At 37.3% G+C, this 19,447-nt stretch overlaps 1 protein-coding gene across 4 annotated transcripts in view; it reads left to right on the top strand.

Annotated features, from left to right (window-relative positions):
* The window catches only part of SEC23IP (SEC23 interacting protein), a 43,664-nt gene that overhangs the window by 8,851 nt on the left and 15,366 nt on the right, over positions 1-19,447 (top strand). For all 4 annotated transcript variants that reach the window (XM_008543949.2, XM_008543950.2, XM_070587342.1 and 1 more), the window contains exons 4-12: positions 565-758; positions 4,688-4,777; positions 9,439-9,559; positions 10,709-10,798; positions 11,683-11,824; positions 13,083-13,291; positions 13,661-13,779; positions 14,192-14,344; positions 15,679-15,774. In XM_008543949.2, coding sequence (XP_008542171.1) covers positions 565-758; positions 4,688-4,777; positions 9,439-9,559; positions 10,709-10,798; positions 11,683-11,824; positions 13,083-13,291; positions 13,661-13,779; positions 14,192-14,344; positions 15,679-15,774 — 1,214 coding nt within the window. The remainder of the gene's footprint in view (positions 1-564; positions 759-4,687; positions 4,778-9,438; positions 9,560-10,708; positions 10,799-11,682; positions 11,825-13,082; positions 13,292-13,660; positions 13,780-14,191; positions 14,345-15,678; positions 15,775-19,447) is intronic.

The following is a 19,447-nucleotide window of genomic DNA, read 5'->3' as shown; positions in this document are numbered from 1 at the left end:
ATGTAATCCAGGTTTCAATTTTCCTATCCCTTATTTATTTATAGTTAGGCATTTGTAAAGTATTTCCTCTGGAACTCTTGTTCCTGAAGATGCTCTGAAAGAAATGTTCCACGGTCAGGTGAGTTTTGGAAATGCGTTAACTACATCCACCTCTTGAGATAGACAGTGCACAGGAGTGTCTTAAGGCTCTGAGAAATCTTGCAGTATAGGAGTATATTTCTTTGTCTATCCTGATGATATTTCATCATGGGACTTAAAAATCACCTGTTAATATCTTTAGAAACGTACTTCATGGAGCATTGCTGCTTTGATTTAAAAACAAAATCCATGAGTTATTTGAATTATTTTATGATTATGTTTTTAAAATTTTGCCCTGGCGGTTTCTTCTTCACTTAAGAAGAATCATAATTTTGAGCAGCACAGATTAATCTTAAACTTCTATTTTTAAACAAAAATGAGCTTAATTCTTTTGTCTTTAAGCATTACTGGTCACCGTATTCATTATTTCTTACTTTTAAACATGTCTCGTGACTGTCGGGTTAAAATGTGGGGTTTGTGCTGCAGTCCAGCCAGACCCTGAGAGCGTGGTCCTCGGCACGGATGGGGGCCGCTACGATGTTTATCTCTACGACCGGATGAGGAAAGCCGTGTACTGGGAAGAGGAGCCGGCGGAAGTGAGACGCTGCACGTGGTTTTACAAAGGGGACACAGATAGCAGATTTATTCCCTACACAGAGGAGTTCAGTGAAAAACTGGAGGTGCGTGGGCTTTATTTATTCCTTTATGCTTTTCTTTAAAACGAAGTAGATCCTTATACATTGGAGCCTCACATAACACCACTCATGGTGGAGCAGACTTTATTTGCAAGGGACCTGTCTTGATCCTGTTCACGAAGAAGATCGCTTTTTATGTGGTGCCATCGTTCATGAGGTGCTAATTGTGGCCTCAGTGTCTCAAGGCAGAATGTTTTCAGGGGCACCTCACAAACCTGAGAAGCTATTTGTATCAAACCTTCAAAAGCACTTAGTCTGCTGGGATCTGTTGTTGACAGCACGTGCCAACCGTATGGACGCTTTTCAGATTAATTCACAGTGAAAGGCTTGACAGTAACCTCTGATTTATGAAAAGAAATACAAAATAGAATGGGAACAAATGTCATGAGACTTATTAGCCGTTTTAAAACTGATGGTTAATGTTTTATATAATTGTGTTAATTTCTTGTGATAATTATACTTAGTAGTTGAGTATTAAATATTTGAAATAAGTTAAATGAATTCAGTTGCATACATGGGAAATGAGATATAGAACATTTTAGTTACTATTTTTTAATGTAGTTATTAAAACTTGGATAACCAACGCTAACGTTAAACATTAAAACAACACTAATATTAACATTTAAAGGGGCTCTAAAACATTAATCTTCCCTGGATTATATTTTGAATAGCTTCAAGCAAGGACTTGTGTTCTGTTTAGTAGCTGACAGTCAAGTTTAACAGCTGACTATTAATTACTAAATTGTTTTGTCCTCAAAGAACATAATAGTATAATTAATAGAAATAAAAAAACCCACAGTCTTCACATCCTTTCAAACCAAATTCTGCATTCAAAATGTATTTTCTTTATCCATATACATATTTTTCTAATAATAATATAGATTTTTTTGTGGAGTATATTTTGCTTTTTAAAAAAAATTTGTAAATGCAATTCTTACTTGTTATAAATTGTGCCTGCTCTGGAAATATTAATCTCTATAGTAGTGACTATGAAATACTATTCGATAACCAAATCAATACCAAAAGGCGAGTGTTGGTCTGAAGTAAGAGATTAGTTTGAGTTACGTAAGTTGGAAAAAAAGCTTGTTGAGAGCAGAGGCATCAAATTTTTCTCTTTTCAACCTGTAGTAAGAAATACGTTTTACATTTGAGCTTTAGTACACACATTTTGCACACACACACACAATACACATATGTATATGTATATTTATTTACCAGAAACAGTGGTGTTTGGTAAACTGGTTTTCAGGGAAGAAAAAACCCTGATTTGTAGCATTTGCTGATTTCCATGGTGTAAATACTCTCACCATGGCCAATTTTAAGCTATCAACATCGTGTTACTGGACACAGAGTTGAGAAGAGATATGTGATCAGCTCTCGTGAGTTGGTGTGAGCCAGCTCTAACAGACCACTAAAAATAAAGGTCCATGGAGCAGTACTTACCCTTCTAGGTGTCATTCACTTTGATATTTTCCATTTCACTTAAAACGTTGATTTTACGGTTTATTAGTGGTCATGACCTACAGTTTGAAAAACACTGATTTAGAGCAGAATCAGAACCTAGTTAAAAAGGAGCAAAGAGTGAAAAGAGGGCATAAAATTAATTTTGTTCTTGGGAATACTAAATATCAGGATGCATCAGTCTCCTAAAACATAATTTTAGTTATTTGAATAAAGGAAAAAATGTGTAAAGGAATGCTGATATGTATAGCTTAACTTTAGACCTAAATAGTTAAGCAAACAAATGTGTACTATAATTTTTGGTACCTTCAATAGGATCCTACTGAAGGTATAATGTCTCAAAGCCGAATGTTTAGTCCTATTATTTTGAAGCTAAAGTATATATTTTCAAGTCTAAGCAGTATCTGAAAGTATACAGTTTATTTTAACTGTATCTGATTATAAATGAGTAACACTGGGTTTGCGAGTTGGGTAGCTATCCACGACGGACCATCTGAACAGCACATGGCTGTTCTTAACCTAGGGAGACCTTAGCTCCTGGTTAGCCACTTCCAGGAAACTAAACCAGATCGGGGAAGAGGAAGAGCAGATTAGGAAGTGAGAAAGCCAGTGAGAAAAAGAGAACCAGCTGCTACGTATTGCTCAGTATTGTGTGGGTGATCCTGTCCCGTCAGCACTAACATAAAACAACAGAACAGTTGGAAACAGAAAACACCTTTAACTTGATGATGACGTGATTGTCTACATAGAAAATCCTGGTTACATAGAAAACCAGGAGAACCTCTACCGTTGGCATTGTGAGTCTGTGGATATAAAATCAACATATACCAATAAATAACATTCTAGTACAATAGAAATAACAAAATAGAAACCATAATAAAGACAAAAGATACTATTTATCACACTAACAAAACTACAGGCTAAGTAGGAAAAAAGTAGAACAAAAGATATATGTGAACTTCATGGAGAAAAACTATAAAACAGATTTGAGGGACATAAAAGATGATCTCAAGAAATGTAGCTAATAATTATGTTCATAGATGCACAGTCTCAGTATAATAAAGATATCATTCCTTCCCAAATCATTTTATAAATTTTATGTAATCCCAATCAAAATGACATCAGGGTTTTCTAGGTAAAATTTGCAAACTGTTCGTAAATTTTATATGGAAAGTCAAAGTGTCAGGAGTAACCCAGACCATTTGGAAGAAGATATGTGGACACTTGCTTTACCAGACAAGGTGTATTATAAAGCTGTGGATTGCGAAGGGAGTATGAAGAAATGAAAATAATTCTTAAGATGGTGAAACTTTTCTTTCTTTAAACATTTTTGTTTGTAATCTTGCTTTTAAAAATTATAAATAAATATGTTTAAAATTTAAAAAAGTAAAGTGAGAAAGAGGGTCAAAGGGATAGAGGCTGGTGGAGAGGAATTGTTACTAAATGACTGTCCAGGAGACACAAAGAACCCTTTCTGTTTTGACCTGATTGTCGGGTAGTCATTGTTATTAATTTTGAAAAAGACTTTGGACAGTGGGTGTACCAGAGGTTCCCCCTTACTTCATCCTGAATCTCTCTCCAGGAGGCCCTCGCTTTTGCCTTGTAGACAGCAGAGTAGTGCATCTGGAGGAAGAGGAGGAAAATGGTTGAACAGTTAAGTCTTTGGAGTCAGAAAGTTGTGGGTGGGCGTGAACTATAGTTCTTACTTTGCTACTCAGCAGTGTGTAATCTCGTGCAACTGTGAACTTAAAATGTCTACTAGGGGTTGGATTGTGTGTCCCCTACTTCCCAACCCCCCAAAAAGATGATGTTGAAGTCCTAACCTCCGGGACCTCAGAATGTGACCCTACTTGGAAATAGAGTCCTTGCAGACATTATTAGTTATGATGAGATCATACTGGAGTAGAGTGGGCCCCTAATCCAAAATGACTGGTATCCTTGTGAGAAGACAGCTCGTTAAGACACAGAGGGAGAACAACACATGAAAATAGAGGATTGGCGTGATGCATCTGTAGGCCAGGGAACGCTAACGATGGCTGGCACAGCACCAGCCCTAGGAAGAGGCAAGGCAGGAGTTCCCTCTGGGTTTCATAGGGCGCGTGGCCCTGCCGACGCCTTGACCTCAGGCTTCCGGCCTCCAGAACTTAGACAAATTTCTGTTGTTTTAAGCCACTCAGCTTGTGGTACTTTGCTGCGGCAGCCCTTGGAAAATAATGAACTGTCTAAACCTTGGTTTTCTCCTCTATGTAGTGGGGATAGTGTTATTTAGGAGTGATTGAGAGTATTGATTGAATGAGGTAATGTTTATTAAGTGGTAAACAAGTATGGTAACCAGTTGGCATATGAGAGCTGCTGTTACTGTTATTTTTATTACCATCATAGTTATAATTTCCTTTCACACTTTCTCTCAATGTGGTGTAGATTTGTCTTATGTGTTGTTTCCATTATTGCAGGCTGAATATAAAAAAGCTGTAACCACGAATCAATGGCACCGTAGATTAGAGTTTCCAAGTGGAGAGACAATTGTTATGCACAATCCAAAGGTAATGATAGTAACATATTAAAGTGTTAGGTTCATTTTAATAATTATTTTGCTGAATGTGTTTGATAAATGTTCATTTTTATTAATTTCTGTAGTGGGGATATATTCATTACAAGTGCATTGCTTTTAAAGGCTTACTATAGTTCACCGTGATTGTAGAAACAAAAATGAATTTTAAAGTTTTCTCATGAAATTTTTGTTTATGACAGCATGTTAACTGAAGCTTAGTATGTACCACTGAAGTTGTTTGATAACATTTTTGTACTTGATCTGGGCTCAGCAGACTTCTGTAAAGATAGAGGAAATACTTAAGGCTTTTTTAGAGGCCCTGTGTTTTCTGTTGCAGCTGTCAACTCTGCCATTGTAACCCTGAAAGCAGCTACAGATAATATGTAAACCAATGAATGCGTCTATTTCAATAAAACTTTATTCATAAAAGCAAGTGGTAGGCCACATTTGGCCTGTAGGCCATCCTTTGCCCACCCTGCCCTTGATGGTCTGTTTCAACCTTGAAAGTAAAACTATGTCCTTCCTCTTTTTATTTATATTGTCTCCATGAACTTTTCTTGTTTTTTTAAGATACTAATTAGTGGTGTTCTGATTCTCCCATTTACCATCCTTAATCTCTCTGAGTTCCAGGTTCCTTACCTGCAATAAGATTTACCTCCCAGGGTCATATTTTTAGATAAAGTGAGGTTATTTATGCAAAAGCATCTAGTATAGTGCTTGGCATACAGTAGTTTCTCTTTTATTTCAAAAAAGTGTAAAAGAAAACAAAAGTAATCTATAACCTAACTATATCTGTAGTCCTTATTGATATTGAAATAAATAAAAATAGAAACATATTCATATGCCAACAAAATTTAAACAGTATGAAAAGGTATCAAATGAAAAAAGGCTCTTAGCTCTGCATTCCCCCAATTTTTCCTCTTGGTGATAACCACTCTTGACCTTTTCCTTTGTTTTTTTTTAACCTGTTGTTTTTTAGACAAACACAAAAATTTTGCATACCATCTTGGATGCATTTTTTTTTAAGAAAAACTTTTGTGTGACACTGGGCTAAATATAATATAGTCATGTGCTGAATAATGATGTTTCAGTCAAGGACAGACTACATATGGAACAGTGGTCCCTTAACATTGTGACCCAGCTGACAGATTCCTGTAGCCTAGTGATGTTATAACTGTTGTAAGCTTGTAGCACAGCCACAGACTGCGTGTATGACAGTGGGCCCGTAAGATTAGTACTGTATAGCCTAGGTGTGTAGTAGGCTATACCATCTAAGTTTGTGTAAGTACACTCTGTAATATTTGCGCAACAACGAAATCGCCTAACAATGTAGCTGTCAGAATGAATCTCCGTTGTTAAGTGGCATGTGACTGTACCGATGTGTTTGTGGCGATGCTGGTGTAAACAAACCTGCGCTGCCAGTCATAAAAGTGTAGCACATAGAATTATGTACAGTATATAAGACTTGATAATAAACGACTTTGTTACTGGTTTATGTATTTACTATACTGTACTTTTTATTATTTTAAAGTGTATTCTTTCTACTTACAAAAAAAGTTTACTGCACGACAGTATGCTGTGTTATGCTGGGAGCAACTTCATACACCTCCTGTTTACCACATCTCTTGATTGCATCATTTTCTCTTGTGCTTGATTTAATCCAATGTTGTTTTGTTCATCATGGCACCTAAGTGTACAAAATCCCCTGCTGATGTTGCCGGTAAGAGGCCACGTTGTAGAAATGAAAAGTGATTAAGGACTATGAAGGTAGAAAATCATGACGGTTATTGCTTGCCAGTGAGGCATGTCCCATTCCACCATAGCTACGATCTTGAAAAACAAGAAGAAAGTGACAGAAGCTGTTAAAGGATCTGCTTCGTCGATGACAATGAGACTAACAAAAATTCGAGAAGGGTCTATATCTGACATGGGGAAACTTCTACTGACGTGGATTGAAGGCCAGACACAGAATTGTATCCCTTCCAGCACCTTGATGATCATGGCCAAAGCAAAATGTTTGTTAGCGATGTTGAGAGAAAAGGCTGGACCATACTACAATGTCGAATTTACTGCTAGCTCTGGGTGGTTTAAACGATTCAGGAGTCGTTATTCATTACATCGTGTGGAAGTGAGTGGTGAGTCTGTGAGTGCTGATGTGAAGGCAGCTGAAGCATTTTTGGAAACTCTAGATAAGCTGAGTTTGGAGGAAAATTCCTTGCCAGAGCAAATATTCAATATGAATGAAATCTTCCTATTCTAGAAACAGATGCCTGAAAGGACTTTCATCTGTAAGGAAGCCAAATCAGTGCCAGGTTTCAAGGCTTTTAAGGACAGGATAACAGTCTTGCTTGGGGGCAATGTTGCAGGCTAGAAATTGAAACCCCTTGTGATCTGGCATAGTGAGAACCCCAGGGCCTTTGAGCATATCTGTAAGCACACATTTCTGGTGTACTACAGCAGCAGTAAGAAGTCATGGATGACCCAGCTCCTCTTCCAAGATGCCCTCTTGAACTGCTACACCAGCAAAATGGAGAAGTACTGTTTGGAGAATAACAAACCTTTCAAGATTTTGCTGATTGTTGATAATGCTCTCAGGCATTCTCCTTTCATTGGTGATCTTCATCCCAATATTAAAGCGGTGTTTCTCCCTCCAAACAGCACCTCTTTGATCCAACCCATGGGTCAAGGAGTTATTGCAGCCTTTAATGCCTACTACCTGAGGAGGCTATTGCTGCAACTGAGGAAGACACTGAGAAGACTGATGCAATTCTGGAAGGATTAGAACGTCTATGACTACATCAAGAACCTTGCTTGGGCTTGGGGTGATGTCACCAGGAGTATACAAATGGCATCTGGAAGAAGTCACTCAAGAGGTTCGTCCATGACTTCAAAGAATTTACCAAGGATGAAGAGGTTGCAAAAATCAACAAGGCTGTAGTTGAGATGGCAAACAACTTTAACCTGGGTGTGGATGAGGATAGCATTGAGGAGCTCCCAGAGGTGGTTCCTGAGGAACTGACTAAAGAGTTGTTGGAAGTGGAACAGGAATGCATGCATAGCTGCAGAAGCAGCAAGAGAAAAGGTAAATGAAGGAGAAGAGAAAGAACCGCCAAGAAAATTCATTGAAGGGTTTAGCAAAATCTTTTGCAGACTTCAACAAGCTCCTTTAAAAGTTTGAAAACATAGACCCCAACACTGAAAGGTTTTCATTAGTAGAGAAGAATGTTCATGGTGCATTATCTGCTTATAAGCAAATCTGTGATGAAAAAAAGAAACAAACCAAGCAAACCATCGTGGACTTATTTCTGAAGAGTGACACCTTCTCAAGAAGAGCCTCAGGCAGGTCCTTCAGTATTCCAGAAGAAGACATTCTTCTCACGGATGACAGCTCCATGCACATTATTGCCCTGAAGACCTTCTAGTGGGACAGGATGCTCTGGAGGAGGAAGACAGCCATGTTGATGATCTTGACCTGTTGTAGGCCTAGGCTAATGTGTGTGTTTGTGTCTTAGTTTTTAACAAAAAAATTTTTTAAGTAAAAAAAATTTTTAATTTAAAAAATAGAGAAAAGGTTATAGAATAAGGATATAAAGAAAGAAAATATTTTTGTACAGCTTTACGGTGTGTTTCAAGCTGTTATTACAAAAGTCAAAAAGCTGAAAAAAATTAAAAAGTTTATAAAAGTAAAAAAGTTACAGTAAGCTAAGCTTAGTTTATTATTGAAGAAAGAAAAATTTTTTAGTGAATTTAGTATAGCCTAAATGTATAGTGTTTGTAAAGTCTACAGTAGTGTACAGTAATGTCCTAGGCCTTCACGTTTGCTACCACTCACTCCCTGACTCAGAGCAAACCTACAAGCTCTTTCATGTGAGTGCCCTATACAGGTGTACCATTTTTTATCTTTATACTGTATTTTTACTGTACCTTTCTATGTTTATATGTGTTTAGATACACAAATACTTACCATTGTGTTACAGTTTCCTACGGTATTCAGTACAATAACATGCTGTGCAGGTTTGCAGTTTAGGAGCAGTAGGCTATACCATAAAGCCTAGGTGTGTAGTGGGCTATACCATCTAGGTTTGTGTAAGGACACACTATGATGTTTGCACAGCCACGAAATCACCTAACGATGCATTTCTCAGAACATATCCCCATCGTTAAGTGACGCATGACTATACAGTTGATTTAAAAATATATGTCTTCCTCAAAAGTAATGGGCAAATCAGTTTTTGGCATTCAAATTGAATTTGTATATTAATTGGGAATCTTGCTGTTTAAAGGATTTTGCCTTAAGTGTTTCTGTAAGACAAAGATTCCTCTGTTCAAGGTAACTTTTCCTTAATTTCTTATGTGTAAACCTGGATTTTTATATTACATTTTTAAATCAAGATATACGACTTCCAATTTGGTTGTATTATTTTCCACCATAAGCATTTGAAGGAATGGTATTGATTTGCTTAGTTTTAATGGTTAATGAACAATTGCAGGACTCTTACAAAATTGGTTTTGGGAGAATAGTATTGGTACTTGATTTATAGACCAGCCATACTATGAAGTAGTTTATTATGTATTGAAATAAATTATTTTTAATTGTAGTAGAAATGAATTTGGTAATGAGCTCTGTCATAATCCTTCTCTTGTATCTTGAAGGTTATTGTTCAGTTCCAGCCTTCATCAGTGCCAGATGAATGGGGAACCACACAAGACGGACAGACAAGGCCCAGGGTTGTAAAGCGTGGAATTGATGATAACCTTGATGAAATTCCTGATGGTGTGTATAGTTTGTTTAGGACCAAGATCATTTTTAGACTTCTCTATTTTAGCCTCGTTTTTTAGAATGATGAAAAAAGAAACAGTTATTAGGATTACTTGCCATAACATGCAGAAATCAGCCAGGTTGGCACATATCTTTCTTTTTAATTTTGTTACTTTTATATATATTTACTTTTTAATTTAAAATTTTGTTGATATACAAACCATGTAATACAGATTTTAAAATATGTATTGTTGTAAAGCAGCACTTTGCTTGTTGAAACTTCTAGGCTTTTGGCAATATTTTTGGGCTTGTTTTGTCATGCCTCATCTTATTTGTATTACTTTAGTGCAAAAGTTGGCAAACATTTTCTGTAAAGGGCCAAATAGTAAATATTTTAGGCTTTGCAGGCCATGTGGACTCTGTTGCATCTTCTCAACTCTGCCATTGTATTGTGAAAGCATCTATAAGGTATGTAAAGAAATGGGCATGGCTGTGTCCAATAAAACTTTATTTATAAAAACAGGCAGTGAGCAGGATTTGGCCAATGAGCGGTGAATTGCCAACCCCTGCTCCAGTGTATGTGTTTTGGTTTCTCCTATTATACTATTTAAAGTATGGATTTTATTTTGACAATTACATACTTCGTGTTTGTTTTGTTGTCTCATGAAATTACAAAATAAATGTACTCATATTATGAATCTGAATGAAATAACTAAAGTAAAATAGTACATTTAACTTGGAGATATTACTGTATAGTTGTATGAATCTAACAAATTAAAGGGAAGGATTTTGGGAAAAGATTTAAAAGTTTATATTGACAAATTGCGTCTCCATGTGGGGCTGAGTGCCCTGAGGATTTCCGAAGAAATCACAAGGTTATGGAGCCTCTATAGCTACAAAACTGCCGGTTGTCATATCCTGATAGCCTCTGGGATCAGAGGCTGCCTGCTTCCTCCACTTGGTTTAGTTCTCTGTTATTTCCCAAGTGGACTTTGAGCTGTTATTCTCATTTGAGAGGGTAATAGGATTATTAGCCTTGAAGGGTCATGAATTTCTTTGGCAAGTTTGTGACGACAAAAGAGATATCTAGAATATTGCTATTCAAGTAAGAAAACCCAAACAATTTCCCATCTCATTGTATGTATGTATGTATTTCTTTTGTAGGGGAAATGCCTCAGGTGGATCATTTGGTGTTCATGGTGCATGGCATTGGACCTGTGTGTGACTTGCGCTTTAGAAGCATTATTGAATGTGGTAAGTGGTAGTCATTTTATTTCATGGAATGATTTGAGAACTAATAGAAGGACTTTTAAATGTTCATTTTTAAGATAGTTTCCAGCTGTATACTACTGGCTGAGGGACTGTAAGAGGAGATTTAAATGATTACTGTGAAATATTAATTTGTACTTGATTTGCTCTTATGACATATGTAACTCATAAAATTCTGGGCTGTGAAGAATCAGAAGGGCTCCTGGAAATAACTTAGCCTCTCTGACAGACATCCTCTGCCTGAGCACTTCCAGCAACTAGGAACACCTGTGCGTTGAGCCGATTTAAAGTGAATTAGTTGTGAGAAGTTGTTATTGGAACTATGACTCTGCCTGGTTTATGTAGATTTTTGAAGTTTTATTTTTATGTCTGTGTAATAATAGTTAATATTTATTGAATACTTGGTATGTGCCAAGTGTCTTGCATGTAGTGCATCATTTAACCCTCACTGTAAGCCTTTGGGGTCTAGGTGCTGTCACTGTTATCCCCTCTGTAGGTGAGCAGCTGAGGCCCAGAGGGTGAGCTCGCCTCTCCCATGTCATGGTCCGTGGGTTCTGGAGCAGGGAGCCTGTGGTGGGCAGTCTGCTTCCAGAGTCGGTTCCCATGCTGCCCTGCTGCCTCCCAGTAGTCATAGTTAAACTCACGTTTTTCAGTCATTTATACATTCCTCTAAAATAATGAAAAGTTGAAAAGAACTTCTTAAAGGTTGGAGTTTTTTTTTTTTTGGACTAATTTTGTCATCATTTTTTTTTTCCCTTCAAAAGTTTGTGTTAAAAAATACTGGCATATTGGCGGGAATTGCTGGTTACCTATCAAACTAGGAAAATTTAATCAATTTAATTTGTCTTCCCTGATTTTTTTTTTTTAAGTGGATGATTTTAGGGTGGTTTCTCTCAAATTGCTGCAGACACACTTCAAGAAAGCTTTAGATGATCGGAAGGTCAGCAGAGTGGAGTTCCTTCCAGTTCACTGGCATAGCTCCTTGGGCGGGGATGCCACGGGCGTTGACAGGTTTGTGGATTCTGATGACTTTTTAGATTAGTCGAGCTTAGATTTGGAATTCAAACCATAATGTGAAGTAGTTTATTATGACTTCAAATACATTTATTCAACAAATTTATTTTAATTATATGCTTGCTCTGATATATGATTCAATACTGGCTGTTAGGTTTATATGCTGCTTTTCTGTGTGTGTGTGTGTGTGTGTGTGTGAGCGTGTGCATGTGTACGTATGTATTCCTATTGTAAATATTTAAGAGAATCAAAGAAATTTAAGCTGGTTTAAAAATACTATTCTAATCTATAGTGGTTTAGACTGGGGCCTGTCCTGTATATCGTAAGATGTTTAGCAGCATCCCTGGCCTCTACCCTCTAGGTAACAGTAGCACCACCCCGCCCGATGTAACAACCACAAATGTCTGTAGTGACTGCCGAATATCCTCTGGCAGTAAAATTGCCCTTGATTGAGAACCACTGATTTAGATTATGGTTCCTCAGTGGAGACTCACGTGGCAGGACAATTCTTTGTCATGCCATGGTGCTGCATCCATTGTAGGCCGTGTGGCATCCTTAGTCTAAAGGCCAGCAGCACTCACCAGTAACTGTGACAACTGAAAATGGCCCACTCAATTTTGAATGTTCCCAATTGAGAACCACAGATTTAGATAATATTTATGCTGAGACATAGGGCTAATAACACATCTGGATTTTAGTGAAAGTCATAATGTTTCAAGGCATGGGTTTAATAAAACTGCAATTTGTAATCCTACAAATAGCATTCTATGTTATTCCATGGTAGGCCCTATTATGAGGGTGTTTTCTTTCTCTGGATGTTCATAAACCTTAATATGGCCATTCTCAAATCAGGAAAGATTTTCATTCCATGCAGCTCCTTTCTTGCCCCTTGCTACATTCTCTATTGTCCTTTGCACCACGATTTTTGTCAGGTACTCTGATTTCCTATTAAGTGGAAGAAAGATGGAAGAGTAGGCTTTTCTCTTTAAAAATAAAATTAAAATCTTTGCATGCGCCTTATTTTTATGATAACTCTTCAGAGAATCCCGAAATTCATAGTACAGTTATAGGCACACATAACAACTTCTTTGCTTTATCTTGATTTATTTGTAATAACTCTGGCTACAGAATCAACTTATAGTTAGCGTATGGGCCTCTTTTACTCGTATTTTCAGAAATAAAAATCTAAACTTTTAAAAATCCATAGATTTAAGATGGCTACTGACTGAATTTACTCTTTTTTCTTTCTAAACAGGAATATTAAGAAAATCACTTTACCAAGTATTGGTCGGTTTCGTCACTTTACCAATGAAACCTTGCTAGATATTTTATTTTACAATAGCCCCACCTACTGTCAGACGATTGTGGAAAAAGTAGGAATGGAGATAAACCGTCTGCATGCACTCTTTATGAGTCGGAACCCAGACTTCAAAGGAGGAATCTCTGTTGCTGGTCACAGTTTAGGTAAAACTGTCAAATAGCCACATTTCAAACATAATTTTTCTAGCGTTATCACTGCTTTCAGTGTGAGTGACCATTGTTAGTGCGAGATTTAGAATTAGAGAGTTTAAGTTTTGTAAAGGGTAGACATGAACGCTTTGAGTTTAGATTATGCCATTGATACTTACCTCTCCTAGGAATTACCTAAGAGTGCTTTATATTTTAATTTATCCTGCTGTTTGGTAAAACAAGAATATTGATTGTCAGATCTTAATTAACGTCTAACTTTTGTATGACTTCTGCCTACAGACTTTGGGAAAAAAAGTAGGAGAATTTATTTAGTGTTATAAAAATATCTAGAGCATTATAAAACAAAATGCTTCTTTTTCTTAGGTTCTTTAATATTATTTGACATCCTGTCTAATCAAAAAGATTTGAATTTATCAAAGTCTCCTGGGCCTTTTGCTGTTGCTAATGGAGTTGTGAAGCAGCCACATTTTCAGGAAAAACAGGTATGATCCAATTCGCATTTAGATTTAGAGTTGGAGCTGAACAATTTTCCAAAATCTGAACTGTTTCCTGAAATGTTTTATATGTCAGAATACACTGAGGTTTACAAGTGTAATGGAATCATGTGGCTTGTTGTTTGAGTTTCTCACTCTTCTTCCTTATGGATTATAAATTTAAATGTGAGAGAAAGTTTATGGTTTAAAAAATATGGTAAGTAAATTATTTTAGGAAATGGGAGCATGAATGACTTGTTAAATTTATATACTTTTTCAGAATATTCAAACTTTGGATGACACACTACCTAAAATTATGATTTGTCTGTAGAGCACAATTCTTTAAAATTTTTTGTGGATCAGGAGACATTTTATGGGAGTTTTTCTGAGCTTTGCAATGTTCTTGACTTTTTTTTTTAAGGCTCCTGAAGAGCCAAAGCTGACTTTGGATGAATCTTGTGACCTTGATGTTGAAAATGAAGAAGTCCTAACTTTGCAAGAAACTCTGGAAGGACTTAGTCTCTCTGAATACTTTAGCACTTTTGAAAAGGAAAAGATCGATATGGAATCTCTGGTACTGATGATCGTTTGATTCATTTTTATTTAAAATTGTTTTTCCTTTATAAGATTGAAGATTAACAATGATTTAAACACTCTTGCGTCACAATATATTCCAGATAAGGCAGAGACTTAAATGTTTAAAAAATTGAAAAACACAGGAGTTTTTTTTTTAATATAATTTGGGAAGGCTTTTCTAAGTATGACACAAAATCCAGAAGCGAAAAGAAAATTTGCATAGCAAGAGAAGCCATAAACAACATCTGAAGGCCAATGATAGATTAAGAAGAATATTTGGAACACACATTTTAGACAAAGGGCTTATTTCCTTACTATTCAAAGCTTCCACAGATTAGTTACACAAGGACCATTAGCACAATGGGAAAATAGGCAAAGAATATGAACAGATGATATATAGAAAAGGAAATAACAAATGGCTTCTTGTCATATGAAAACTCATGGGAGGAATGCAAATTAAAAGTGCAGTGAGATTTTTTTTTTTTAACCTACCAGTTTGGCAAAAATAAAGAATTTGATAAAATACTGTGTGGCCAGGATGAGGGGAAGTAGGCTCTGTGACATGTTGTTTCTGAGTGTAAATTGGTACAACCTCTATGAAGGACAGCTTGGCAATATCTTTTAAAATATGAGAAATACGTACCTTTTGCCCAAGCAATTTCTCGGCCAAGAATAATTCCTACAGAGAAATATGAGCACAAGAATATCTATAAGGATACTCATTGCAGCACTGTTTGTAATAGCAAAACTGAGCAACATCTTCTGTGTCCACCAGTGGGACACTAGTGAAGTCATTTTTGGTGCATCCACATAATGGGATACTCTGCAGCTGTTGAATAAATGATCATGGCAGTGTCAGAGATATTGGTGTAAAATGATCTCTAAGATATGTTATAGGAAAAGAGCAAAGTTCAGTCCTGTCTGCATAGCAGGCTGCACACACACAGTTAAACATGTAGATACTGTGTGTGCATAAGATATCTGTGGAAGGAGGGCACGTTCCCACCAGCTGCTGCTGAGAGAACTGGGTGGTCCGGCCAGGAGTGCAGGGGAGAGGCTTCATTGTATGCTCGACTGTAGCTTTTGACTTTTGTATAATAATGTGTATTTTCTGTTAAAAATTAATAGAATGATTTAGATTTGAAGGCCTAAGATTTTACAGCCTAAATTAACCCATGATTTAAAAACAAAAAATATTAACTTTAAAAGAATTGACTGGATCTTAGATTGCTTTAGATGATATGGTTTCTTTTTATAATTTTCCTTATTTCAATTTCAGTTCATCTGTCACTAGACTGGATAATTAATGTGCTTGTTTGTTTACTTTTAAAGCTTATGTGTACAGTTGATGACCTGAAGGAAATGGGCATACCCCTTGGACCCAGAAAGAAGATAGCTAACTTCGTAAAACATAAAGCAGTTAAATTGGTAAAGTTCATTTCTGTCTTATAAAAGAAGCTAAAACTCATATGTGACTAGCATATTTTTTGTTAATGCCGTTATGATTTGGCCAGCTAGTGTGCTCCCTGCCCAAGGGCACGGTGGTGGAGTTGATGGAAGCCCAGACTTTGGCATCAGCCACGATTAGATTTAAATTCCAATTAGGGTAGCTGACCATCCCAGTTTTCACAGGACTGAGAGAATTCCCAGGATGAAGGACTTTCAGTTTTAAAATTGATATTTGGGGATATCCTGGTGCAAAAACTAGGTTAGTCCTGGACAAATAGATGAGTTGGTCACCCTAATTCCAGTTCAACCACTTATTAATTACATCTTCGTGAGCAATTTGCTTAACGTTTTTGATCCTTGGTTTCCTTCATTTCTAAAATGGGAGTGATGATACCTGCCTGATAAATGTTAGCTCATTTTCTCTCTTCCTGAACCTTCTGACCTTCTACAGAGATAAGGACACCCCCACTAAAATCTTTTTAAATACTAATCAAAAAGCAAAAATACAATACAAAACAAAGTAACAGCTAAAAAGTATTTTAGAGAGAAAACAACTGGGAAAAACTCACGTCTCTTTAATTTTCGTTTGTTAATCAAATTAATTTTGCAGTGATTTTCTAAAGACTTAATTAGAAACATTAGCCCTTAGGGTGGCTATTTTATTTTATTTTTATTGTTGTTAACATGGTCTTTGTTGATCCTTCCATCTTTTGGACTACTGTGGTTCTTTTGTGTTATGTATTTAGAACTTAACATATGCCACTTTCTATGTAATATGACTGTAAAGTCATAGACTGACTTATTATGGTTAACTGAAGCAGTTGAGTTAGTCAGCATTTTATGAATATTCTTTGGGTCAGGCCCTGGGCTCAGTTTTGGGGATTTGGAGATGAGCTGAGGGTGTGTGGTCTAGTTCAGGAGAAGGATTTGCCCATGGTGATGACGCATCAGTCGTGCAGCGGAGTGCTGTGCGTGCGTCAGAGCCGGAGGAGGGGCGGCAGTTCTGGCCTGGGCAGAAGGGGCTGGGGTTGTGAGAGAAGACTTCCCCGAGGTATTGATGCTTGAGCTTGAAGGAGAGGTGGGATCAGGGGAAACAGCCTTGCAGGAGCGGCTGAAATAGCACATGAGCTGGTAATAGGGTGGGGCTGAGGGTTCCGGAGGCCAGAATGGCAGTTTGTGGAAGTTTGGATTTTTCTCTTGTAAGAGAGTGGTTTCTGGCCGTGAAAGTCATGGTGCTTTTAAACAGACATCCTGAAATTGCTGACCTGCTTCTATCGCAAATCATGATTAGCACCAAATCGTCCCTTCAGTCTAAATTTTAATTTTAACTTTAGAAATTTTAAAATTTAAAAATTTGTGCTATAAGCCGTATTTAATTTCAGTATCTGTAATCAATTTTTGAGAATATTGACTCCTTCCTAATTTTTCCAGTCACGTTTGCTTTCCTTTGCCATCAGCTAGGGCCTACTGTTGATGGAGCACTAAAGGAAAAAAGAAAATAGGAGCAGATCTTCAAGTTGAGACAATTCTGTTATCAACTTGATTTTTAAAATTTTATTTTTTTGTGAATTAGGCCACAGTTTCATTTTAGCGGCAGTAAACCACTCTCAGCTTTTGAGGGGACGTTGAGAACCACTGCTGTAGGGCAGTGCGGCAGTGGGGACAGTTCCTTGATGGGCTTGTGTTTAGAGAGTTCGCTTGGTTACTGTGCAGAGCTGGAGGCTGTCAGGCATCTCTTAGAGTAGTCCTTGTGATTCTGCAGCAACTCAGTGAGAGATGGTGGGGTGTAATAGGAAATGGAAGAGACGGGTGCAACTCAAGAGAATTTTAGACATAGTGTTTTTGATATGTAGTTGATTGAAGGTAATGATGAAGATTGAGTTGAGAAAGAGGTTATTACCTCTGGCACTTAAGTTTAATTTCATTTTTTCTGTACATGGAATCATTGTATAGTTTCAGTTTACAAAGAGCTCTTCACTTGAGGCTCACAACAGCTCTGTGAGGTAGATCCCAAGGTGTTAAACTCTGATGAACTCCGTGGTCAAACCAAAACCAGGACCCGAGTGTGCTAGTGTCGTTCCTTTCTGTGCCTAAGCACACGTGTCTCCATGTGCACATCAGTGAAGCACAAGCCTATGAAAACCCAAGAAATGAGAAGCTCTGTTTTCAGGCTCTACATCATGTCCTTGATTGTGTTCTGTAATAAAAGGAAAAAAGTAGAAAAGTAGGGGCTGGCCCCGTGGCCGAGTGGTTAAGTTCGCGCGCTCCGCTGCAGGCGGCCCAGTGTTTCGTTGGTTCGAATCCTGGGCGCGGACATGACACTGCTCATCAAACCACGCTGAGGCAGCATCCCACATACCACAACTAGAAGGACCCACAACGAAGAATATACAACTATGTACTGGGGGGGCTTTGGGGAGAAAAAGGAAAAAATAAAATCTTTAAAAAAAAAAAAAAAGTAGAAAAGTATTCTGTAGTTCTTGAAAATTTTCTAAAAGGAGCCTGGTTTATACAGCGTAGTTGCTTGGATATATAAGTTATGGCATATAAGAATGTTTTGAAAGGAGTAAAAATCTATAAAGTGATCTTATTTTTTAAATTCAAAAGTAATTGCCTCTGGATGAACCATGAAACTTCTCAGTCGTGTTGCATTGATTGCTTTATGGTTTTTACAGATAACAAGGGCTGCCAGATCAATAATAAGATAATACGGTGTGTCACATTGATTTACTGTAACTGAAATAATGGGATCAAAATTATCCAATTATTTTATAATAAGGAGATCAAGTATTTGTGGCCTGAGTGCTTTTCCCCCCTTTAAACCATCTTAGTGATTTTCATTTAAAGAATAGTTTTAATGTTTGGAATATTGATAGTCAAGTATGTGTGTGTAAGTTCACTTCACTTTAAAATTATTGCATATGTCTAGGGGAAATGAAAGTGTGCAATAGCACAGTTTATAATCTGTTTAGACAGCTCTCTTAGCAATGTAGGATGTTAAGTCCTATGAATATAAGGGGAAGTACTTCTGAGTTGAGAAAACAAATTTAAACTGAAGCACCCTCCACATATTCTTATTTTGGATTTTGGGTTTAATCTTGTGCTGCCTCCAAAGGGCAGAGATAGCCAAGATCCAAAACGTTTTTGGTGGAATCAGTTCCAAGCTGGCTGGCAGAGAGTTTTCCTTTTTCTGTGTTGCCTGTTGAATTAACTAATTGGACTTGTTTCCTGATTTCTTAGTATTTGGAATTCATTAATAGACAAGATCAGTTTGGCCAGCTGTTTTGTTTCGGCACTGTTGGTAGCTGTTCAAATAGAGCCTTACACAGTCGTTCACGGCCTGGGGAATGAGGGCTGCTGACACACGTGCTTGTGGGGATGGCTGAGTCCACCTGCAACACACGTGCTTGTGGGGATGGCCGAGTCCACCTGCGACAGCTGTTCACGTTCCCCTCACATTGTCGCTGCTGTGTCAGGGTGTGATCACAAACCAGTGTGAGTGGATTTCCTCTCATTACTACAGAGACACACCTGTTCCACAGATGCTCCCAAAGCTTTTGCTTACTTATTTATTTATGGAAATGCATAGATCTTAAGTGTTCAGTGCTGTAAGTTTGACAATTTTTGCACCTGTGTAATCACCACCTAAAGC

Source organism: Equus przewalskii, chromosome 1 (assembly GCF_037783145.1).
Source record: "Equus przewalskii isolate Varuska chromosome 1, EquPr2, whole genome shotgun sequence".
Lineage (NCBI taxonomy): Eukaryota > Metazoa > Chordata > Mammalia > Perissodactyla > Equidae > Equus > Equus przewalskii.
Note: the sequence above shows the minus strand (reverse complement) of the source record. Positions and strands in the feature narration are given on the sequence as shown.